The sequence below is a fragment of the Myotis davidii genome, unplaced genomic scaffold (assembly GCF_000327345.1).
Source record: "Myotis davidii unplaced genomic scaffold, ASM32734v1 scaffold341, whole genome shotgun sequence".
NCBI lineage: Eukaryota > Metazoa > Chordata > Mammalia > Chiroptera > Vespertilionidae > Myotis > Myotis davidii.
The window spans coordinates 522,222-548,068 of NW_006291021.1; the positions used below are offsets into that span (position 1 = coordinate 522,222).

The 25,847-nt window shown below is 45.7% G+C and overlaps 1 protein-coding gene across 8 annotated transcripts in view; it reads left to right on the forward strand.

Annotated features, from left to right (window-relative positions):
* The window catches only part of RFX2 (regulatory factor X2), an 85,782-nt gene that overhangs the window by 52,339 nt on the left and 7,596 nt on the right, over nucleotides 1–25,847 (forward strand). For 6 of the 8 annotated variants that reach the window (XM_015564279.1, XM_015564278.1, XM_015564284.1 and 3 more), the window contains 8 exons: nucleotides 11,237–11,311; nucleotides 16,492–16,673; nucleotides 17,604–17,723; nucleotides 19,369–19,484; nucleotides 21,197–21,315; nucleotides 21,930–22,042; nucleotides 22,368–22,522; nucleotides 24,896–24,993. In XM_015564279.1, the coding sequence (XP_015419765.1) occupies nucleotides 11,237–11,311; nucleotides 16,492–16,673; nucleotides 17,604–17,723; nucleotides 19,369–19,484; nucleotides 21,197–21,315; nucleotides 21,930–22,042; nucleotides 22,368–22,522; nucleotides 24,896–24,993 (978 nt within the window). The remainder of the gene's footprint in view (nucleotides 1–11,236; nucleotides 11,312–16,491; nucleotides 16,674–17,603; nucleotides 17,724–19,368; nucleotides 19,485–21,196; nucleotides 21,316–21,929; nucleotides 22,043–22,367; nucleotides 22,523–24,895; nucleotides 24,994–25,847) is intronic. The other 2 variants (XM_015564283.1, XM_015564285.1) reach the window with 1 other exon arrangement.

Here is a 25,847-nt window from a genome sequence, read left to right on the forward strand (position 1 = left end):
CTCCACTGGTTTAAAAAAAACCACAAAAACGTTAATCTTCCATCATGGGCTATTACGAACACTGCATATTTGTAAGAAGAACTCCATACCTGTATGTGCTGCTGCTGATGTCATCATTATTATCAGCCTCCGAGAGGCTTAGGTCTGTCCACCCATATGAAACTAGACTGAATAAACAAGAGGAAATTTCTCTTAGGAGCTATGCCGAATTGCTCCCGCCATGCTCCTGTCCAAAACAGCATCTGCTTTAAAAACTTACCTTTCAAAACTCTAGTTTCCATATTTACTTTTACTTTGTAAATAAATACAGAGCTGTGTGACTTTCCTGTGTGTACAGCCCTGAGTTTTGACACACATGCACGTTTGTGTAACAACTGCCACAGTCAGGATCCTGATGGTTGGTCTCCCCTAAACTCCCTCCTGGTATTTGCAGTCATGACCGCCCCTCACCCACAACCCCTGGCACCCACTGACCCTTTCTCCATCACTAGAGGTTTGTTTTTCCGGGACTGTTGTATGAACAGAATCATTCAGTAATGACCTTCTGAGTTCCGCTTCTTTAACTCAGTGTGGCATCTTTGAGATCCAGTCAGGTTGTTGCATGAGCCAGTAATTCCTCCTCCTTCATAACGGAGTAGTATTCCTACCTATCCATTCACCAGTTGAGGGCAGTTGGGGAGATTTCCAGTTTTGGGCGATTATGAATAATGCAGCAATCAGTCCTCACCGACAGGTTTTTGTATGGACATATGTTTTCCTTTCTTTTGAGTAAATAGCTACGAGAGGATTGCTGGTTGATACGGTAAGTGTGTATTTAACTTTATCAGAGATCACCAACAGTTTCCTCCAGTGGCCGTACCATTTCACATTTCCCCAGTGATGTGTGAGAGCGCCTGTTGCTCCACTCCTCGCCAGCACTCCTTGTTGTCGGCATTTTTTCATTTTAGCCATTCTGATAGGTGTGTAGTGGTATCTCATTGTGGTTGTAACTTGCATTTTCTTAATTGCTAATGATGGTAAGCAGCTTTTCACGTGCTCATTTGCCTTGTATATGCTTTTGGTGATGTGTCAGTTCCCGTCATTTGCCTATTTTTTAAACTGTATTGTTAGTTTTCTTATTGTTAAATTTTGAAAATTCTTTGTGTTCTTTATAAGTCCCCTGTTAGATAAGCAACTTGCAAATATTCTCTCCCAGTTTTTATAGTGTCTTTTCATTCTGTTACAAGTGTCATTTGCAGAAAAAAAGAATTTTTTTAAAGTAAAGTCTTATTTATTAATTTTTCTTTTTTGAAAAGATCACACTTTTGATGCCATGCCTGAGAACTCTTTGCCTATCCCCAGATCATAAAAATTTCCTCCTATTTTCTTTGAAAAGTTTTATAGTTTTACATTTTGTAGTTAGATCTGCTTCATTTGGGTTAACTTTTCTATAAGATGGAAGGTTTAGGTCGAGGTTTATTTTTATGCATATGAAACCACCAGTGGTTCCAGCATCATTTGCTGAAATGACTGTCCTTCTTCCATTGGATCACTTTTGCATCTTTGTCAAAAATCAATTGGTCATGTGTGGATCTGTTTCCAGACATTCTGTTCTGTTTCATTGATCTATGTGCCTGTTCTTAATTACTATAGCTTTATAGTGAGTGATTCCTCCAACTTTATTTTTCTTTGGTATTGTGTAAGCTATTTATATAAATTTAGAATTTTCTATATCTATAAAAAATTCTTGGTAGGTTTTGATTAAACAGCATTAAACCTGTATGTCAGTTTGGGGGAGAATTGAGTTGGGTCGTCAGTCCATGAACATGGTATGCTTTCCCATTTACTTAGGTCTTCTTTTATTTCTTTCATCAGCATTTTGTAATTTTTAATGTGCAGATCCTATACACATATTATTAGGCTTATTCTTAAGTATGTCATGTTTTTGGAGCTATTGTAAGTGGTATTGGTCTTTATTGTATTTTTGTAAATTATTTTTTAAACCAAGCGCTGGCCAGTTTTATTAAAGAAAAATCTTGCATGATTTGCTTTTCACTAATATGTTTTGGCATGCTTTTTATGATACCAGAATCACCTAAATCAATGATAGCCAGTGTGCATACTCTAGTATTTCCACATGCTGTGCCCAATTCAGCATTACTGCCACTGTAGTGATGGACACCATGACATAGTCCACTATTTCAGATTTCCTCAAGGCTGAACAGTTGCTGATGAGGATGACCAGTTTCACTTTGCCTGATCATCTTCAGGGTCTGTTTGTACCCCAGCATGTACTTTTCACTTTACGTAACAAATTGGAGCCTAGAGTTGATCGACTCCAACAACTTTCATTGTCTTTGCAGCCACCATCTTCTTGCCTTACGTGCAGACAGCCCCCAACCTAGAACATACAGAGCAGTGGTATTGATTTTTTAATTCAGTTTCTAACTGTTCATTGTGAGTATGTGAAAATACGGTTGATTTTTGACTGTTGTCCTGCAACCTTGTAGAACTCACTTTTTAGTTCTAAGAGTTTTTTGTTGTCTGCAAATAGGACCAATTTTCCTTCCTCCTTTTCAATCTGGATAACATTTTTTTTTATTGCCTTTTTTTGCTGGCTAGAACTCTACTATGTTGAATAGGAGCAGTGAGTGGACATCCTTTCCTGGATCCCAGTCTTGGGGGGAAATCTTTTCATCTTTTACTGCTAAGTATGATGTTAATTGTAGGTTTTCATAAATGCCCTATTTCGGGCTGAGGAAGTTACCTTCTATTCCTAGTTTTCAGAGAGTTTTTGGATGTTGAGCTCTGTCAAATGCTTTTTCTTTATTGATCATGAGGTTGTATTTTTTTTGTTTGTTGTTTTTTTAAAAAATATATTTTATTGATTTTTTACAGAGAGGAAGGAAGAAAGATAGAGAGTTAGAAACATCGATGGGAGAGAAACATCGATCAGCTGCCTCCTCACACCTCCTACTGGGGATGTGCCCATAACTAAGGTACATGCCCTTGACCGGAATCGAACCTGGGACCCTTCAGTCCACAGGCCGAGGCTCTATCCACTGAGCCAAACTGGTCAGGGCATGAGGTTGTTTTTTTCTTTAGACTGTTAATATGATAAATTACACTGATTGATTTTCAATTAGAAAAATCTTCCTATTTTGGTAGTGGGCTAATCTGAAATAGAAGGTAATGTTTTAGCCTCATCCCTGTTCTTTTCAGACTGTTTTGGCAGCACCCCGACATCAGAGTGGCTTGCTGTCCTCTCTCTTTCTCTGTGTAGACTGCTCCCCAGAACCTGGCTTGGAGGACAGGCATAGAGAGAAGTCACTTGCTTTCTAGAAACTGCGATGTGTGGGGCAGTGTCCACTGCTCAATCCGAGAGGCCCTAGCTTCCACCTCACCTCTCAGTTTTCCAGCTGTTAGCTCAGCAGAGGCTGGGAGGACACAGGGGGCCAGACACGCTTCTCCCTTAGAGGACTGGCTAGATGGACTCAAGATTAGAGCTGCTAGTGATCAGAAAGTGCTCCTCGCATGCCATGTTAACTCATGGATATGGCAGGCTTAGTTTTATCAGACTATACCAATTTATAGTAGTAGAATATACTAGAATTATAGGAAACAAGTTTACTGAGAAACAGCAGCATTCTCTCTGATCCACACCCTCTTGGTTGCAAGCAGATGTGCAGCTCAGACTTGGAGCACTAGCTCCTATGGTTTGTTATTTGGGTTGCCTTTAAGGAATCAAGTTTTTAAATCAATTGGAAATCCATGAATGGACTGTGTTTTAACACACATCCCCATGAAAGCCCCTAGGAAGTGATAATTTCAAATGAGAATCTGATCCCTGACTCTGCCTTCTCTGTGTTAATTTATCGGCTTGGCTTTGGCATGGGAACATCTCACAAGGATGCAGCTTGTGAGAGCTGAGGGACTTTCTGGGAGCCATGAACAGAAATGGCCCTGAGGCTTGCAACAGAAATAAAATATGACTCCTGCCCTGGCTGGTGTGGATCAGTGGTTAGAGCATCAGCCAGGGCCAGGAGCCATAGGATTGTGGTTCTGGCTAATGCTCTAACCTGAGATCCTCATACAGATAGAGGGTTGTATCTCGGTTGCAGGATCCCCACCCCAGTCAGAGCGAGTGCAGGACACAACCGTTGATGTGTCTTTCACATCAGTGTTTCTCTCCTCTCCTCCCCTCCCCTCCCCTCCTCTCCCCTCTTTCTTCCTCTCCCACTCCTTCCACTCTCTCTCTGAAAAATCAATGGAAAAAATATCCTCAGGTAAGGATTAACAAAACAAACAAACAAACAAAAAATACGGCTCCTATATCCATCCTTTCACATCTGCCAATTCTTTCATGTTAGAGTTATGGGATTTTAAGTTAATCCTGAAAAGGGAGCATGAAGATCAGAGCAAATCATCACCTACACACTCAATAAGTGATTTCAAACTTTTGGTGACAAATTGTCTTGAGTCTTTATTTCTGGTTAAATTTTCTTTTTAATTTTTTTTTTATATCAGAGAAGAAGGGAAAGGGAGAGAGAGAACCATCAATGATGAGAGAGAATCATCGATCAGCTGCCTTCTGCCCGCCTCCTACTGGGGATCAAGCCTACAACCCAGGTATGTGCCCTGATTGGAAATTGAACTGTGACCTCCTGTTTTATAGGTCGATGCTCAACCACTGAGCCACACCCGCTGGGCTAAATTTTCATCAGTGTTATAAATCTTTTACTAGTAAAATACATTTTATGAGTTTATTTGAGCCAACCAGAGGACATGCCAGGAAGCAAGATCTCAAATGCTCCCAGTATTATAAATCTTAAAAGAGTGATTTGCCCAAATGATGAGTTTTTTGTTTGTCTGTTTGTTTGTTTTCAGTCTTCACCTGAGGATATTTTCTCCATTGATTTTTAGAGAGAGTAAAAGGGAGAGAGGGGAGAGAGAGAAATATTGTGAGAGATACACATCAATCGGTTGCTTCCTGCACACTCCCCAACCAGGGCCAGGTATGTGCCCTTGACTATGAATCTAACCTGTGACCCTTCATTGCACCAGCTGATGCTCTAACCACTGAGCACACTAGCCAGGGCCGAAATGGTGAGTTTTTTAATAAAGTTTTCTGTTGCACTTTTTTTTTTTAAAGTACATTGAGAGGTTTGCTTTTGTCATTTCAGCTCAGGTCGAACCTCTGACACAACCCAAAGGGCAAAGTGCCCAGGGTGCCAAATTTAAGGAGGGTTTCACCTCCAAGTGCTGACCCTGCTCAGGCTCAACCTTGAGCATGAGCACCTCCTTAAATTTGGTGTGCTGGGTGCCTCGTTGGCCCCACCCAGTCCTGGCCCAGTGTGGAGACTTACATGCCTCTGGCCTAATCAGATTTTTATACAGCATGCACATGTAATATTACCTACATAACTTTAAAATGCTTAATTAACGAAATAAAGATGGACAAACAGATTTAAAATGTTCCATTTCCCTAAGCCAGCCTCCCTCTCTCCTGGGGTGAGCCCACTGTTTCCCCTTCTTCCTCCCTGGCCCTTGGGAATGGTCGCTTTCTACAGGCATAATTCTAGGATTTATGTTCCTGCCTCAAAATTCCCATCGTGCTGCTTCCCCAATTTCTTTAAAGATCCAAAGGGGTTACTCATGCAACATCTAAATGTTTATTGTCTCCACTTATGGTCATGTAAGTATGTTGTATTTTAGGATGGAGGGTTAGCTACTGCAGGTTTCTGTCCTTGTCCCAACTTTTCTCTGGTCTTTCCAAGGAACATCCCTGCCCCTTCCCAGGAGGCATGGTCTAGAAATTGAATTAGGGAAGACCCAGCCTGGATTAGCAGGTATTTCATCAATAGTTGTCATTGCTGGGCCTTTGTAGGGGCTACCTCTGTGGCAGGTCCTTTTAACAAGGTTATTATGGGATGGCCATTGGGGTAGATGCTAATAAACTTGAGAAGTAACCAACACCCTCCATTAGGAGGCATTAATTTAGTCCTTAATCAGGTAAAATCTTGGTAGAATTATACATGAAAGGAAAGGGTTTTAAAATTTTTCTTTCACAATTTTTAAATAATTGGCTAATTTTAATATACTTGGGAGCTTTAAAACTAGTCTGCTATCTGCTATTACGTTGGGTCCTTAGAGACACTGTATCTTTTATCACGAGTATTATACATTTTCTGTCCTCCATCTGAATGAGTCTTTAAAGCAGGCCTTCTGTTAACAATTCATGTAGCAGAAGCAACTGATATTAAATGACCAATAAAAAGGAGTACGTGCTGCATTGCACCAAGTCAAAAGTAAAGATTTAGCGCCCGATAAATCAAGAAACAGATGCATAAGCATATGCATAATTCTAAAATGTGAAGGAGATTACCAGAAGTTCAAAAAAAGAGAAATGATTTTAGAAAAAGCTGCCAGGGCTAGGGTTAGGGATGGGGCACCACTGCGGCCTCTGTGGTTCTTTGGTGCTATTGGACACATGGCCTGTGCATGTAGCACTGATGAAATTTTTAGAATGAACTCCAGTCAAATATAAAATTAGTTTTCATTTTAAGCATATATAAAGGTTAAACCCTAACTTCTCCAGCCACCGAGTGGACTGTTAAAGGCCCTTGGTTAGATCAAGTTCAAGGGCCAGATGCTCCTTTTCAGGGATGCTGCAGGAGTCTCCCATGCAGGGCCAGGAGGTGGCGCCATAGCGCCCTCTGCTGGACATGCCTGTGCTCTGCGCCTTCAGTCCTGACTCCAGGGCATTAAAGTGTCTGGCATCTGTCCTTCTGGGGCTTGACGGTGTTTTCCTGACCTTTATCGTCTTCAGATAATTAAGTGGTATTTTAAAACACAGTGAACATCTTGGGACACTCACAGTACATTAAATTAATTTCCTGTATCTGGACTTGTCTAAATCCTATTTAATAGCTATGGGTTTTTGAAGATGATCTTATACAGCGAATCTTAACCTATATTCTTTTCTTTCCCTCTGTACTCATAATACCATGATTTTTAGCAGTCAGCCTTAAATATGACCAGTGAAACTGTGGGTGTCCCCAGGACCCCTTAAGGGGGTCCACAAGGTCAAAACTTTTCATAATAATACTAAGCCAATAATACTAGTTACCATTTTCGCTGTGTCATCATTTGCAGTGATTGTGCAAAATCAACACCCTTGAAACAGATGAGCACAAATAAAGGCAGAGGCCTCTTCTAGATGACACTGATCTTTTACCATTATGCTTTCAGTATAAAAGAAAAAGATAAAATACCAGATACCAGTTTTACTTAGGAATGTCCTTGATGAAGTAGCAAAAATTACTAATTATATTAAATCTCAATCCTTGATTACATGTCTTTTTAATATTCTATGTGATAAACAGCTCTTCTGCTGTCTGCCAAAGTATGATGGCCATCTCAAGGAAAAGCTCCTGTGCAATGAGTTGAGTGGAACTAGCCACTTTTTTTGAAATGTCATTTTTTTTAAAAGAATAACAGACACATTGTGATCATTCAGACCCAGAGATGTGGCAGACATTTTCTCAAAAATAAATGGTGTGAACCTGGTGTATCCACAAAAACAACTGACAGATTTTATTGCCAGTACTTTTTTAAATAAAAAAAAAAAAAGCAAAGAGAATTTTGAAAAACTGGTATCTTTTCCAATGAGGTTGGTAGTGATATTAACAAATGTGATTTTTCAATATTATGTAATGAAATGTGTCAACATTTGGAAGATATGTAACTCATTGAATATTTTCCAAGTGACCAGTGCATAATATTAAAACTATGCATGTGAGTAAAAGATTCATTCAAATTGCAAGGGAGACTAATGGGATTTTTTATATCTTTTTATTGAGGTAAAATTCACATAACATAACGTTAACCATTTTAACCACTTAAAAGTGTACATTCACAATGTTGTGCAACCATTACCCCATCTAGTTCTAGAACATTTTCACCTCCCCAAAAGGAAACCCTGTACCAGTCAGCAGTTACTTCCCATCCCCTTGGCACCAGTCTGCTCTCTGTCTGTGTGGATTTGCCTCTTCTGGACATTTCACATAAATGAATCATACAGTGTGTGGCCTTTTGTGTGAGATGTTTTCAGGGCCCATCCACATTGTAGTCTGTGTCATTGCTTCATTCCTTTTCATAGCTGAGTAATACTCCGGAGTATGTATGGTGCACACTGTGTTTATCTATTAACCTGTGATTGATATTTGGGTTTTTCCACTTTTTGCCATTATGAATAATGCTGCTATGAACATTTGTGTGTAAGTTTTTGTTTAAACACCTGTTTTCAGTTCTTTTGAATACATACCTAAGAGTGGAATTTCTGGGTAATATGGGTTAACTGGGTTTATGTTTAACTTTTTGAGGCACTACCATATTGTTTTCCACAGCAGCTGCATCATAGGACATTCCACCTGCAATGTATAAGGGTTCCAATTTCTACACGTTTTCCCCTAACACTTCATTATCTTGGGTTTTCTTTTTAGCCATATTGGTGGATATGAAGTGGGATCTCATTGTGATTTTAGTCTTGTATTTCCCTAATGATTAATGCCGTTGAGGAACTTTACATGTGCTTATTGGAGACATGTCCATTCAAGCCTTTTGCCATTTTTAATTGGATTGTTATTTTGTTGGTGAGTTATGAGAGTTCTTTAATATTCTAAATACAAGACCCGCCGAAAGTGACACAGTCTCTTCTAGTTGGCACTGTCATTGCGAAAAGCTTCATAGAGAGAAGTATGGGAGAGTGTGGGTTGTCCTTTCACTCTCTTATTAGTGTCATTTGGTGCACAAAACTTTTTTAAAATATTTATTTTTATTGATTTCAGAGAGGAAGGAAGAGGGAGGGAGAGAGATAGAAACATCAGTGATGAGAGAGAATCATTAATCGGCTGCCTCCTGCACACCCCCCACACTGGGGATCGAGCCTGCAACCCAGGCATATGCCCTGAAAGGGAATCAATCCATAACCTCCTGGTTCATAGGTCGATGCTCAATCACTTGCCAGCTTAGCGGTGCACAAAAGTTTTTAGTTTTGATGAACTCCAGTTTATCTTTAAAATTGTTTTTTATATGTTTGTGCTTTTGATGTCATCTAAGAATCCATTGCCAAATCCAAGGTCATGAAAATAACCTTGTTTTACATGATTACCTGATGTTTTCCTCCAGGAGTTTTATAGTTTTAACTCTTTCATTTAGTTCTTTGATCCATTTTGAGTTGACTTTAAGGTCTAGCTTCATTCTTTTGCATGTGGCCGTGCAGTTATCCCAGTGCCATTTTTTGAAAATTTTACTCTTTTTCCATTGAATGGTCTTGACATCCTTGTAAAAATCAATTGACCGTAGATGTATGGGTTATTTCTAGTCTCTCAATTCTATCCCATTGATCTGCATGTTTATTTTTATCCCAGGAACGCACTGTGTTGGTTACTGTAACTTTGTGTTAAGTTTGAAATCGGAAGTGTGAGTCTTCCATCTTTGTTCTTTTTCAAGATTGTGTCGGCTATTGGGAGTCCTTTGCAATGCCATATGAATTTTAGGGTCAATTTTTCTATTTCGGTAAAGCAGTTGGAAGTTTAATAGAGAATTTTTACAGGGATTGCATTGATTCTATAGATCATTTTGGAGAGTATTGCCATATTAACAATATTAAGTCTTTCAATCCATGAGCATAAGATATCTTTCTGTTTATTGTGGTTATCTTTAGTTTCAGCAGTGTTTTATAGTTTTCATTGTACAAGTATTTCACCTCCTTGGTTAAATTTATTCCTAGGTATTTTTTCTCTTTGATACTATTGTAAGTAGGGTTGTTTTCTTAATTTCCTCTTCACAGTGTTCATTATTCAGAAGTGTAACTGATTTTTGTATGTTGCTCTTATATACTGCAACTTTTATAAATTAATTTATGAGCGCTAATTGTCTTTAATGGATCCTTTAAGATTTTTTATATTTAAGATCATGGTGTCTGCAAATAGAGATAGTTTCATTTCTTCCTCTTCCATTTGGCTGCCTTTTATTTGTTATTGTTTTCCAATTGCCCTGGCCGGAACTTCTGGTACAATGTTGAATAGAATTGGCAAGAGTGTACATAAACAACAGTGGTTGTCCCGTACACTGAAAGGTCGTGGCACTTACCCAGGTTGTGGGTTCCATCCCTAGTTGGGGTTTGTACAGGAGGCAACTGATTGATGTTTCTTTTTCTCCCTTTCTCTAAATTCAATGGAAAATAAATCCTCAGGTGAGGATTAAAAAAAAAGAAGTGATGAGTGAAACAGCATTCCTCTAGCTCCTGAGTCCAGCCCTGCTGCACTTGCTGGAATACCTGTTCAGCCTGCCTTTTGCAGAAGCATTGCTGAAGTCTTTGCCTTCCCTGGTGTGTGAGGACAGACGGTGTATGCTTTAGGGTCACTGCTTTTCATTGCAGCTCTCTGCCTTTTGTGGCGGGCCACGGCAGAGTTTAAATGTCCATGTACAAGTCAAGGTCAAATTCAGCACATACAAACGTGGTAGCCACACACAATGGGGTGTTTCTTCCTTTGCTTAGACCTGTGGCACCACTTCAGTCCTCACGTCCATGAGATCCTTAGAACCCAACTAAAAAGTCCCCCTCCCTCAGGAAGGCCTGCCTGATAGCTCCGTTCTCATTGCCGCACATCCCTCTTTGCACAGCTCACACACACTTCATAAACATTCAGGAGCTTATCTCTGTGACATGTCCAGTGACCCCAGGGTCCAATGCCTCTGATGGCAGGGCCTGGGTCTTTGTCCTTGTTGGTATTTTCCCAAAGCATCCAGGAGAGAGACCCTGGATTTGTGACAGGACAGGCTGACCAGGAAGTCAGTGCTGCCAACTGCCTTCAGCAACAGATGACGTGTGTGGGGAGCAGCAGGTGGTTATTCTCTGGCTTTGCTCACATTTGAATGTGTGCAGTGACTCAGTGTTCATGGTGTGCCTGTGCACATGCAGCCCATGTTCACATCACAGCTTCATCCGCTGCGTGCGCTCCTCGGGCTCCTGGGCTCATCTGCATGTGACGAAGTAACACGCCTGGCTGTAGCTTCAACTCACGACTTAACCCATCTCCCCTGCCTGCATTAAGCCTTATTTTTGTTTTGTAGGCGCTTGAATCATTTATTTGGATATTAATAAAAACAAGTCTTGGCTGATGCTAACCATCTGATTTCCTTTTTTTTTTTCCATTTTGTTTTGTTTTGTTTCTGCACACATTTTCTTTAGCTTGAAATGGCGATTGAAAACCTCCAAAAAAGCGAAGGGATCACATCACACAAAAGCGGTTTACTCAACAGCCATGTAAGTGTGTGTCGCCTGGTGGTCTGCCCCACTGTGCACGTACCTGCATGGGCATTTCAAAAATAAGTGAAGGAAATGACTTAATACCTTTACAATGTTGAAAGGGAGAGAAAAGCTAGCCTAGAGTTTTGTATGCAGCAAAAATATCCTACAATGTAAAGGGGATGGAGGCAAGTTCTTCATTCCTAAAGGTAGATGATCAGAGTACCTACTTCTTCAGGGGCATGTTATGGGGATTAGATTATTTAATACACATGACATGCTTCCAACAATGCCTGGCAGATCACAAGCATTATAAATAAAGTTAATACTAAAATAAGTAACAATAATAAAGTATGACACAGGGTAGGGAATGCTATAAAGTTTCTTAGCTGAGTTTCCTATGATAGTTCTTGGGGCGGGGGGAGGTAATTTGAGAAAAATGCAAAGCAACACTTTCCTAATAATTTGGGCTTTGTAAAAACTCTTTCTCCTTCACTTGCCTCCTGGGGAAAACCGTGAGTGTGTGTCCCGTGCCAGGAGGAGGCAACCGTCTTTGTCCCTGGGCAGCCTCAGGGGGCAAGATGGCACTGGTGACAATTAAGAGTCTCTATTTCCTGGAACAGTTTAGAAGGAAAGCTGTGGTCTCCTCACGCTCCTTCCTTTTCCCTCTACTACTCCTAATGCTCTAAATTTAGCTTTATGTGGAACTGGAAATTTGAAAGTAGGACAGGCCACTGAAGTCAGAATGTGCTTCTCAAGCACTTAGGTTGGGATTTGACCCCAAATGTCTTTAATTCTCTTGAGAATTAAAACATCAAGAAAAAAGTCCCCTGTAGTCATTCACGATCCTAACTGTGGCCCCATCAAGACTTTCGTACTGGCCAAGTGTTGCCTGAAAGGAAGTGGTTCTGAGGCAGAGTGAGCTAGAGAAAGGCCCCAAAACTTCGGGGTTTATGGGTTGGCACAGGTGAGGCCAGCTGCTCCAGGCACACGTGATGAGGGTCTGCACTCCTCAGCCTCAGAGGCGAGTTACTAGAAGGAAAAGCAGCCTCACTGAGTTGTCTCAGGAAAAGCACAGAAGACCAGCAGGCCGCTCCCCAGGGCCCCCCCAGGCTAGGTGGGTCGTGGCCACCCTGTTGCCCATCACTGATGGACAGTTGTCGCCTGTGGGCACAGCTGGGGAGGGAAATTCTTCAGTGAGTGCTGGGAGGGGAGGATACCTACCCCCACCCTGTCAAACTCCAAGCACACTGGTTAGAATGTGTGCAGAATGACAGTGTGCTCCAGGGACCATCTCTGTTCAGTGGGGCCAGGCTTGCTTCAGCTGTCAAGCAAGAATACATGGCCACGTCATAGCCTGTGGGCCCAGCGCTAGGTCAGTCCTGGGGAGAGCCCTGTGAGGAAGGCAGGATGGAGGCGCAGACCCCAGCAGGCAGCACGTGTGTCCGTGGGAATTTTAAAATGTCTCGGGAACGCATGCGCTGCTGGTCTGGCTGCAGGGCTGCTCCTGGCTTTCTAACACTTTTCTTTTGGAAGGCAGACTTTCCAGGGTGCTTACAGCCAGTTTATATTCCTGAGTTGACTTCCGAGCAGGAAAATCTCCCCATGTTCGTTTTCTCCCTGCTGATCTGTGGTTGAGCCTCCTTCCATCAGGAGCTGTTAGCAGGAGCTGGGGCTTGGCAATTTGGAGTCAAAGGGAATAGACATATCTTTCTAAAGAGCTGACTGCATGCTGAGTGGAGTGCCCTGGAGCTGTCCTTGCAGATGTGAGAGCGGGAGGAAGATGTAAAGAGATGGGCAGTGTGTCCTGTTGACACCTGTCATAGTCTCAGTTGGCTGAGCCTGCCCTCTGGCCACGGCTCAGTTGTCACCATGGCTGCCTACATCTAAGATCGCGTTAGTATTGGGCGACAGGGGCCACAATCCCCAATCCTTTGCCAGCCCAATCCAGAGCAGATGAGCATGGTTGGGGGTAGGGAGGAAGGGGGCTGTCACAGCATGCCCCCAGCATCGGGGCTGTAGGAGCAAAAGGAACAAGAGCTTAGACTGTGAGGGCAGGAGCTCGGTGGTGTGAGAAAACCCACCTACACAAACCAGTCTGCCCAGGAAGCCAGGGCAGAGGTTTACCTCTGAAACTACCACTGTTTTCTTCCCATGCACTGTCTTGGGGTGGGTGCGGGTGGTGATGCCTAGAGCCCAGGAGGGCTGGGCAGCATGTTCCAGATCCAGCCGATGTCAGGGTCCCCCCAGAGCTTCCCATGCTGCCCTTGGGGGCTCAGACCTAGAGGTCTTTAGGTTGAAGGAACCTTATAGCCTTCATGTGGAAATCCCACAGGAAGGGGGCCTCAAGTGAGCAGTCTCTAAAATAGGGGTGGCTGTGATTTGGTGGCGTGAAAACAAGGGATAGCTGTTACAGAGGAAGGAGGTGATGAAGATGGTGCTGGGGATGAAAACACCACCCATTGGTGTCACTGTGGCCTCCCACTGACATGCCTGGCCTCAATCGAGGTCCCCCACCAAGAGCATTGGAGGTGCCAGGCTTTTCCCAGAACCACCACCCTATTGTCCCCCAGATCACTGTGTGAGAAGCTTCCCCCCACCACCCGACACTCACTGACTCAGGGACCCCACAACATGTTCACCAAGTCACTGTTATGGGGAGGCAGCCACTGTCTACTAAAATGAACTCTTATTTCCAAACCCTGCTTTTATTAATTGTATTCAGATTATATGACGTTTTTGTTGTTAATTTTCATCAGATTATATATTTTTTTCCCATTGATTTTTAGAGAGAGTGGAAGGGAGGGTGAGAGAGAGAAACATCAATGTGAGAGAAACACAATTGGTTGCCTCCTGCACTTGCCCCAACCAGGGCCGAAGATCGAGCCTGCAACCCAAGCACTTAATGCTCTTGACTGGAATTAAACCCGAGACCCTTCAGTCCGAGGGCCATCTTTCCACTGAGTCAAACTGGCTAGGGCCTATATGACTTTAATTTAAAAAAAAAAAAACAACACAACACAAATTGTCAAAGATCCTTTAGCCTTTAGTTGATGGCCAACCGCAGGCCAGTATAATGACCAAGCTGTCACCTTCAGACTAAGATGAGGCTTGGCTAGAGTGGCAGCTTCATGGCATGGGTCCCTTGTCCAGAAGTTGTTCCAAATTATTGTGTCATGCCTAGCAGTGGTCTTGACAGGACCATTATTCCTTCACTATTCCTGACTCACCCTCCCTGCCTTGCTGACCCCATCCCTGCTGCTGTCAGGACAGGTGGTTTTCTTGCAGGGCATCTGCCTGGACCCCTCTCCCAACTCCACATTTTAGTGTCCAGAGCTGAGCCCTGACACCCCCTAACCCCTCCTCCTCTCACCATTGTCCCTGCTCACCAAGTACTTCCAGCGCTCATCCTTGCTTTCCGCCTTCTCCCGCACCTCACCTGATGCTCCTTGACATCACCTTCAGAACAATCCATGATCAGACCGCTTCTCCCATTTCCACCACTATGGCCACACACACACACACACACACACACACACACACACACACACACACACACCATCTCTCCCGTGGATTGTTAAGTCAACCCTCGGCTCCCACGCCCTTCTCATGGCAGCTGCCAGAGTGATCCTACTAACTAAAACCTAAGTCAGATCCTTGCACTTCTCTGCTCAGAAGCCTGCAGGGCCCCACTGCCCTACAAGTAGAAGCCAAGTTCATGGAAATGGCCTTGCAGGACCTCCCCATCCGTTCCCTGCTCTCAGCTCCTCCCTCTCTCCTCCTCTGCTCCAGCCACACAGACCTCCTCACTGTTCCTCCAGCACCAGGCACAGTTCTGCCTCAACAAACCTTTGAATGGGCTGTTCCTTTGCCCGAGACTCTTCCCCAATGGCCCCCTCCCTCAGCTTCTTCATGTCTTTACTCATTTGCCCTCAAATCAGTTTCCTTTCATGGTAACTTCTCAGTGCAAACCAGAGAGGAAGTGTAACCAACTGTTCTTTTGGAGAATGGTTTCAGTTCTCCCTGTAGTCACTTGTACTTGGAGGAAGATAACTATGCATTTTTAATCGCATGATGACCTTGATGTCAGCTCAACAGAATCACCCAAACAGAGAAGTCTACTTTTAATTTAAATAACATGGGATTGGGGAAAAGGAATCATATTTCCTGAACATTCTCTAGTCTCCCCCGAAATTCTCTTTCTAACCATTACCTTCGGTAATGGGCCAGGTATTGAACAGTGGGCCAGGTATTCGCCTTCCTCCCTCAGGACCCCTGGTGCAGTGCCCCTTCCAGTCCACCACCCACACAATATGCCCACCCTCTAGCCCAGGACCACTGTCATCACGTGGCCCCTGCCCCATCCACCATCGTCGTCAGTGGGGTTGTCTGGACAGAGGTGGAGCTTAGATAGACCCCCACCTCCCACAAGGATCCTGCCTCAGGCTGGTTCCTCTGCACATGGCTCCTGCCTGTCCCCAAAGCTCATGTGTGGTTAAGGCCTTTTGTACTCACATAGCAGAATGGAACCAGAATCAAACTACAGCTTTGGGGCATTGTGCTTGGGGCTCCCAGGTGGGCGTGTTGCCCCATGCGGGGACTTCGCTTTCTACAAGGGCGGCTCCTACCTGTCCAACACTAGCGACCTTTGGGGGCAGCAACTTCAACTTTCCATTCTTTTTCCTGCCTCGGCCTGAGCACAAAGTCCTCCACATGAGCCTCATAGGTATCTCACTCAGTTTCTATCTGTGCTCCACTCGGTCAGGACCTGCAGGAGATACTAGTCCATCTCCATGGACAACTGGCCGGTGCAGGGCACGGTGCTCACAGGCCCCTGAGTTTTCTTGAATCTGCCTCTTTCTCGTCATCAGAATTGATCTTCGTTCCCGTGGCTTTAGGAGACATTTAGTGTTTAAGCAGCATCAGAGGCGTGTGCATGTTTAAATGATTATAAGAACAAATTGTACGAGGTCTCCATCCATGTATATTTTTCTCAATTAAGTCAAGGAGAATGAAAATTGAAGGAATAAAGAAGCAGGTGAAAAGAAGCTACTAAGTAACGTGCCCAGAATCTTTGGAACCCAAATCCATGACAGTAGCAATGAATTTCCTCACCATGCAAAGTGAAGGGAAAGCATGTGGTTAGCATTTTGGTGTTAGGGGGAATCTGACAGTCAGGTCTGTGTCTCTTTCTCCAGCTCCAGTGGCTGTTAGATAATTACGAAACCGCTGAAGGCGTCAGTCTCCCCCGAAGTTCTCTTTATAACCATTACCTTCGGCACTGCCAGGAGCACAAGCTGGACCCTGTGAATGCCGCCTCCTTTGGGAAACTGATTCGCTCTGTGTTTATGGGCCTGAGGACGCGGCGGCTGGGTACCAGGTGGGTAGAAGGGGCTGTCTGACAGCCCGCACACCCACCCGTTCTTCCTCTTTCTTTATGTAGAAATCAAGCTTTTGGAGAACAGGGGGCTTCCTCCTCCTGCCCACACTTCCTGACTGACATGCCTCTGGGTGGACTTGGAGCTGCCCCAAATTGGCGGCAGCATTGGCCTGGCCAGGGCCAAGGTGCGGGCTGTGGTTCAGTTCTCTTCAGATGGCAGGACGCAGGGGTTCGCTTCAGCTCTCTCTTTGTTTGAAATTTTCCATAATAATAGGGTTTTTTTAAAGCTGCCTCGGGATTATTTAATAGAGTTGGATTTACTATTTCTTGATGCTTTTCACTGTACTTGGACCAACCTACCATGGCCTGCCCTTGGCCTGTATCTGCCAGGGAACCTCATGTGTCATAAACTTCACCAGACAATAATGCAAACACCCCTCTCACTAGAAAAAAACAGTGGCCACAGTATCCTTAAAGTGAGTGGCCTGGAGATCATGTGGCCGTGATCAGTGACAGGCCTAGCACTTGCTTTCAGTGAGGTTGTACAGAAATGGGTGGCAGGGAGCATTCATGCCCTCTCAGAAGCCGGCATCCTGGCCAAGAAAACGGGCAAGTCTTCTCTTGCCCTCTGCCACTTTGATCCTTGACAGAGAATGTCTTTATAGAATATAGCCACAGAACTGGTTTTCTGACTGCAGGACTTCTCAGAGCCTTTATCATACTAAAATACAAGAGGGGAACCTCCCAGAGGGGGAGGTAGTGTGCAGAGTTTTCTAAACCTCTCTGGCCATGGGACAGCTTGTAAGCATTTCCCATAAGGTCCAGAAAACACTGAACCCAAGGGCCCCAAAGTGCAGGTGCCAAAACAGAGCACCTCCTGTCCTTTAGGACATCTGCAAGGAGAGCTGACTCGTGGTGTTTGGTTTCTAGGGGCAACTCAAAGTATCATTACTATGGAATCCGTCTAAAGCCGGACTCGCCCCTGAACCGGCTGCAGGAGGACACCCAGTACATGGCCATGCGGCAGCAGCCTGTGCATCAGAAACCGAGGTGAGTTACCGGGTTGAGGCTGGCCTGAGGAAGGGGACAGGGCCTGGGTTTTTCTAGGGAAGATACTTCTCAAACATTAAATACATTCGTATGAGGGGACTCCCATTCTGCAGTGGAGAAAACAAACTCATTAACCTCAATCTCCAGTGTCCTGGGAGAGCCAAGGCATTCACCTCCACTGACATGAAGGGAGGCCAGCAGGACTTGGGGCCGAGGATGCAACCTCAAGCTAACAGCACTTACAGAGTGCTCTCTTTAAAAAAAAAAAAAGACATTATTTTTTAGAGTGGTATTAGGTCACAGCAAAATTGAATGAAAGATACATATACTCCCTGCCTCACACGCACAGCCTCCCCACTATCCACATCCCCTGACAGAGTGGCGCCTTTGTTTCAGTCAGTGACCCTAACAAAGTTCCAATCAATGACCCCAATAAATCGATGACTCCAACAGCAGATGAATGGATCATTAAAATGGAATATATATACCACCGAAACCGGTTTGGCTCAGTGGATAGAGCGTCGGCCTGCGGACTGAAGGGTCCCAGGTTCGATTCCGGTCAAGGGCATGTACCTGGGTTGCGGGCACATCCCAGTAGGAGATGTGCAGGAGGCAGCTGATCGATGTTTCTCTCTCATCGATGTTTCTAACTCTCTATCCCTCTCCCTTCCTCTCTGTAAAAAATCAATAAAAAATATTAAAAAAATATATAATATATATATGCAATAGAATAGGATTCAGCCGTAAAAAGGAAGGACATCTGACACATGACAATAGGGATGAACCTGGAAGACATTATACTCAGTGAGAGAAGCCAGACACAAAAGGACAAATATTGTAGGAGGTCCAGACATAGAAGGTCCCTAGAAGAGTCAGAGTCATAGAGACAGAAAGTAGATGGTGGGAGCCAGGGGCTGGGGAAAGGCAGGGATGGGTTAATGTTTAATAGGGACATAGTTTTAGTTTGGGAAGATAGAACTTTCTGGAGGGGGATGGTGGTGATGGTTGTACAACTATGTGAATGTACTTAATGTCACTGAGCTATACACTTAAAAATTATTAAGGTGGTACATTTTGTTATGTATATTTGACTGCAGTTATTTTAAAACTGGAAGCCCAGTGCATGAAATTCATACATGGTGGGAGGTGGAAGCACCCCCAGTCCAGCCAGCATCCTCTCGCAATACAGGACCCCCTGTGGGATCGGGCCTAAACCAGCAATCGGACATCCCTCTCACGATCCGGGACCACTGGCTCCTAACCGCTCACCTGCCTGCCTGATCACCTCTAACCCCTCTGCCTGTCTGCCTGATTGCCTCTAATCGCTCACCTTCTCAGAGCCTTTATCATACTAAAATACAAGAGGGGAACCTCCCAGATTGCCCCTAACCGCTCCCCTGCCTGCCTGATCCCCCCTAACTGCCTCTGCCTCAGCCCCCGCCGCCGCAGCTTTGTCCGGAAGGATGTCTGGAATGATGTCCAGAAGGTCGTTTGGCTGTCCGTTCTGATTAGCATCTTATGCTTTTATTATTATAGATTATACACACACACACACCAACTGTATCCTGTTCAGCCCTGTGCTCCTCAGGCCCCTTCTAGGCAGTGTTGCTGGGGCCTCATGGTGGCATGTGTGTTTTCTACCCAGGTACCGGCCAGTCCAGAAGTCAGACAGTCCTGGGGACAATGGCTCACACAGCAGCCTACACAGCACGCCAGAGCAGGCCATGGCCGCCCAGAGCCAGCACCACCAGCAATACATAGGTGAGCAGGGACACTCCCACCCTGGGTGCAGGGCCTGCTGTGAAAGTCCGGCTATCCATCCTCAGCACTTCTGGGTGCTTGTGGGTTTCGGCACCAGCAGCATCCACAGGGGTGCATTAAACAGTTTTCTTGTGTGACACCTTTTCTTTTTGATAAATTTCTCTTTATTTGAGAGAGATACATTGATTTTGTTGTTGTTGTTGTTGTTCCACTTATTCATTGGTTGATTCTTGTATGTACCCTGACTAGGGATCACACTCCCAACCTTGGCATATCTGGACAACGTTCTAGCCAACTGAGCTACCCAGCAGAGCTTGACACCTTTTTTGTTACATAGAAAGTTTTAGATAAGCTTCATTGTGTCATCCCTGAGATTTTAGAACAATCAGCATATGTCCCCAAAATTAATGTATAAAATGACCATCAAAAAAATAAATAGCCCTGGCCAGTGTGGCTCAGTGCTTAGAACATCGGCCTGTGCACCAGAGGGTCGAGGGTTTGATTCCCGGTCAAGGGACTGTACCTGGATTGCAGGTTTGATCCCCGGACCCAGTGGGGGCATGTGTGGGAGGCAACCAATCTCAGATTGATGTTTCTCTCTTTCTCTCTCTCTTCTTTTCTCCCTCCCCTCACCCTCCCTTTTACTCTCTCTAAAAGAAAAAAAATCAATGGAAAAAATATCCTCGGGTGAGGATTAACAAAAAAAACCTAAATAAAATTAAATGCCCGTCAGAAAGAAGACTAGATGTCCTATTTTATTTTATTTTTTAATCCTCACATAAGGATATGTTTGTTTGTTTATTGATTTTAGAGGGGGTGGGGAGAGAGAAAGAGAAACATTGATGTGAGAGAAACATTGATCAGTTGCTGATCAGGAATCGAATCTGCAACCTGGATATGTACCCTGACCAGGGATCGAACTCAAGACCTTTGGGTGTACAGGACGATACTCCCACTAGCCGAGCCACACCGGCCAAGCTAGATGTCCTATTGTAAAACCTGTCGGCTCAGGGCAGCAGCAGGGTTTGCCTGTCCTCCTGGGTTCTCCTCCTTGCTTAACTGGATACTCAAGACCCCTGGAAAACTGGATTTCTCCCCTCCCGGGGCCCTCACAAAGGGCTGCCTGGCCCTCTTCCCTGGGAACTGTGGGAGAGACTGTTTCCCCACCCACCCACCCGGTGGCCCCACTGCTTTCTTGGGATTGCATCCTAAGAGCCTGCCACCGGGACATGCCCAGGGAGGGTCACTGGGATCAGTGTCAAGCATACACACACTGAGACATCAGTGGCCTGGTGTATTTTTAATGTATTTCTTGAGCCTGTATTTCCTGTGTTGGGTCTTCTAGAGGTTGTCATGCCCGGGATCACCACAGGGCCAGCCTTGTCCCCAGAGGCACTGCTCTGGCTGGCTCCCCTGTTGGGGCGATGAGAACACTCACTGTGTCTGGGACCTGGCACAATGCTTTGTCTTGTCTCAGCATATTTCATGTTAGTGGGAGGTGATGCTGTTTCCCACACTGTACCTGAGAAAACTGAAGCGTACAAAGCTGTGTAACTGCTCAGGGAAGCCAGGATGCCGCCCAGGGTTGCCGGTGGTCACCACCACTTCTGGATAGCATCCCCCAGCACACGGGACGCCCAGCCTGGCTTCGGCTCATGGACCTTCTGCAGGTCTGCTGATGACCCCGTTTCCGTCCTCCCCCCACCCCCCAGATGTCTCCCACGTCTTCCCGGAGTTCCCAGCACCTGACCTGGGCAGCGTCTTGCTGCAGGAGAGCATCACGCTTCAAGACGTCAAGGCCCTGCAGCTGGCCTATCGGCGGCACTGTGAGGTGACTGCCCCTTCCAGGTGGCCCCCAGGAAGAACCCACACCTGGGCTGTGGGGATTCAGTGGGAACCTCGGTGCCCCCAGGGCCTGGGTGCAGAGCCCAGTGTGCCTCCCCAGGACTACCAAATCCTCGGACATCCCAGGTGCCCCTGACAACACAGAGGACCCAGAGTGGCCCCTGCTCCCTCTAGCCAAGGAGCAGATAGAATCTTTGCCCCCTGGACAGCGCCCCTTTGTCCATTTCCATCTCCACTGTGGTCTCTCTCTGATTTCAAAAGACCCCCTCCCCCACAGCCTGAATCACCACTGACTGCTTAGAATGTCCTGATGACATGTGATCCACACCCTTTTTAAAAATATATATATATTTTTTTAATTGATTTCAGAGAGGAAGGGAGAGATGGAAACATCAATGGTAATCTTTGATTGGCTGCCTCCTGCACACCCCTTACTGGGGATGGAGCCTGCAACCTGGGCATGTGCCCTTGACCAAAATCAAGCCCGGACCTTTCAGTCCACAAGCCGATGCTCTATTCACTGAGCCAAACCAGCTGGAGCGACCCACACCCTTTTGAACACCCACATTCATGCGTCTAACGGGCCAATTTTACTTCCAGGCAACTTTAGATGTCGTGATGAACCTCCAGTTCCACTACATTGAGAAGCTGTGGCTTTCCTTCTGGAATGCTAAAGCCTCCCCCAGCGATGGCCCTGCCTCTCTACCAGCCAGGTATTGTGGTTGTTCCCCCCGACAGGCGCGATGACACCCACACTGTGACCCACAGATAAATGCGTCTACTTTCCAAGAATTGGCACTCCCCCCATAATTACATGTTGTTTTTATACTTCTGACAGTTGATTTGTAATTTGCATTGCCCAGTCACTTGTTTCAAGTGAGTGTTTTATTGGTGACCATATGCCATCCCAAAGAGCAGTCAGCAGTAGCTACAGTGGGAAATGTCATTATCTCAGCCATAGGTGGGGGGTGGACAGCATGACCTGCGGGGGGTGGTCTCCAGACCTTGGCTTACCTTGTCTCCTCCATTCCCCCACAGTGATGAGATTCCCGAAGCCACCGTCCTCCCGAAGGACAAGCTGGTGTCTCTGTGTAAATGTGACCCCATCCTTAAGTGGATGAGGAACTGTGACCACATCCTCTACCAGGCCCTGGTGGAGGTCCTCATCCCCGACGTGCTGCGGCCAGTACCCAGTAAGCAGCTTGCTCACCTGCCTCTCTCCTTTTTCCCCTGCACCCCTGCAGCCACTTTGTCAGGTCCAGCTCAGACTGGGACACAGAATCCAGTGAGAGCAGCAGCTTGGTCACCCTGGAAAGATGCTCACCCCTGCCTGCACGTTTTCCTTGTCATTGACCTGGGAGAGAAGGAGGGAGGGCCTTATGGCTCTGGTGAGGGTTGCCCACTCTCAGGTCTCTGCACACCTAGTCTGGACTGGGCTTAGGGCTTCATGCTACTGCCCAGTGCAGTGGGCTTCTGGGTCTCTGATGTCCCAAAGGAGTTCTAGACTGTGGGGACATCCATACCCCTCCAGGCTGCTGCATTTGCTGAAAGCCCGAGGGATAGTCTGAATCCAGTTTTATCCCAATTTCCCCAAGTTGATATGAGGCTGAGCTCAGCTTCCTCCCAAACCTGTGATTCTTTAGCACCAAAAGTTGGATTCTATAGAATTTTCTCCAGATTCCAGCATCCTTAATTTAGGAAAGGAGGAAAAAAATGAAATCATGGGCCTCACTGGCTACATCCATTAGGGCTGACATGGACCTTCCCAGGGAACTGACTGGGAACTGCCTGCCAGGCCTCTGGTGGTGGTAACTCCCACCACCAGGAGGCACTGTTGTGCCAGCCTCTGACTTCCAGACTTTCCTGTGGGCTCCCGCATCATCCCAAGTGAAGGGTGAGCAAGGTGGGTACCTGAGGCCTCATTGTTTTTCGTTGTTGTTTTTTAATCCTCACCAGAGGATATTTTCCCCATTGCTTTTTCAGAGAGAGTGGAAGTGGGGAAGGGAAAAGGGGAGAGAGAGAGAGAGAGAGAGAGAGCAAGAGATGTGAGACCGAGACAGACTGGTTGCCTCCTGCATGCACTCTGACCAGCGGTGGGGAGTGAACCTGCCACCCAGGTACGTGTCCTTGACCGGGAATTGAACCCACAACCCTTTGGTGTGCAGGCCGATGCTCTAACCACTGAGCATACTGGCCAAGGCTGAGGCCTTGCTCTTCTTTTTTTTTATTTTTTATTGATTAAGGTATTACATATGTGTTCATATCCCCTCTTTACCCCACCCCTCACCCCCCCTGCTCATGCCCTCACCCCCCTGGTGTCTGTGTCCATTGGTTAGGCTTATATGCATGCATATAAGTCATTTGGTTAATCTTTCCCCCTTACTCCCACTCTCCCCTACATTCCCTCTGAGGTTTGACATTCTGAACAATGCTTCTCTGTCTCTGGATCTGTTTTTGTTCATCAGTTTATGTTGTTTATTATATTCCATAAACGAGTGAGATCGTGTGATATTTATCTTTCTCCTACTGGCTTATTTGGCTTAGCATAATGCTCTCCAGGCCCATCCATGCTGTTGGGAATGGTAGGAGTTCCTTCCTTTTTACAGCAGCATAGAATTCCATCGTGTAGATGTACCACAGTTTTTAATCCACTCATCTGTTGATAGGCACTTAGGTTGTTTCCAAATCTTAGCTATTGTAAATTGTGCTGCTATGAACATAGGGGTGCGTATATCCTTTCTGGTTGGTATTTCTAGTTTCTTGGGATATATTCCTAGAAGTGGGATCACTGGGTCAAGTGGGAGGCCTCGCTCTTAATGCCTCCAGCAGACACCACAGGTTACACTTGGCAGGTGACCTATGCACATTTGTGTCAGTGCTTGGAAACCCCTGGTTTTTCTTGCACTGCTACTTTTGTGCCAGAAAATGGGAAACAGCATAATGATTGCATTTATCCTATGGCCTTGCCTGCCCAACAGCTGTTAAGTATAGTGTGCAGTAAGTCTATATTAAGGTTTGAATTTGGGATAGATTTGCTTTTACATTGGGGGATTTTTTATTTTTAGAGTCTTATTATTTCCTTCTTACTGTAACCCATCTCAAAGTCAATTTAGAAGTTGATAGGATATATTTACATGCATGTGTATCCGGGTCTCAGTTTCAGCACTGCTGACACTGGGGCCCGGTCACTCTCTGTGGGGTCATCCTGGGCACTGTGGGGTGTTGAGCAGCATCCCTAGCCCCCACCCACTCAAGGCCAGGAGCACTCCCAGCCATGAGAACCACATAAGTCCCCCAGGGGGCAGGGTCACCCTAGGTGAGAACCCCTAGTATAGACAGATAGGTGAACCGAGATGAACGGTCTAGACAGGCCCTAACTCTTACTCCAGGCTCCCCTCACTAAGTGTCCCAAATTATCCCCCATGCCTGTGCTGCTCCCTTGTTCTCTTTTCCTCCGTGTTGCTTTTGGGTGGTAACTTTCATTACATTTGCATCTTATCCATGGCTGATCCTGAGGGGCGAGGCTCTGCCTTTCTCACTGTTAATATCGTGTTTCGATCTCCCAGGCACCTTGACACAGGCCATTCGTAACTTTGCCAAGAGCTTGGAAGGCTGGTTGACGAACGCCATGAGTGACTTCCCACAACAGGTTATCCAGACTAAGGTAACTCCTGGGAATGGGGTCTGGGCCTTCAGACCACACTGTGACCAGAAGCAGAGGCCACGGGCCTGGGGATCCCTTGGGCCCAGCTGTGCTGTAAAGGGAGGGGGCTCCTCTCCCTCTGCTCTGGGAGAACGTGACTGCTGGGCCCCAGGGAGAGCCGGTCGCTCCTGTGTGTCCCGAGGATCAGTGTTCCCTTCAGGAAGTCCTGAAGATGCTGCTGATGTAGGATAAGTAGCGGCAGGGAGGGGCTTGACGGAAGATGCCATTTGATGTGGCACATTTGGGTCAGCTCACAACTGATTGAATATTTCTATGCTCATGAAAAGACGGAATTTAATCTCCTCGCTGTATCCTTATTACATTAGTCTTGGCCACAAATCAGAATTTAAGTGTGGAGATTTGGCCCACACGGGAAAAAGAGAATAACTTCTTGCAATTGTTCTTGCACACATTTCTTAAAGCGTTGCCATGTACAGAGGAGGCCAGATTTTGGGCATCTGGTCTGCCTGCCTGTAGTCTGGAATTGCTGTTAGGCCGGTGATACTGCAACTTCAGGGAGCAAAAGAACCATCTAGGTAGTCAGTAAAATACAGGTTCCAAGGCCACCCCCACAGAGTCTGCCCCAGCTGGCCCAGGAACCAGCATCTCACCAAGCACTCCAGAGAGCTGATGGAATTGAGTTCTAACCCACTGATGCCACACTGTCTACTATAGGTGCCACGTGATGTGTTGGTGACATCTGTGTCCACTGATTCTTACTCTTCAGGTTCTTGAGACTGTCACAAGGGTGCATCCCTCTTCCCTGCCCCTGACTGTCCCTGAGCCCATGCCCTCCAAGGAGAAGAGAGAATAGG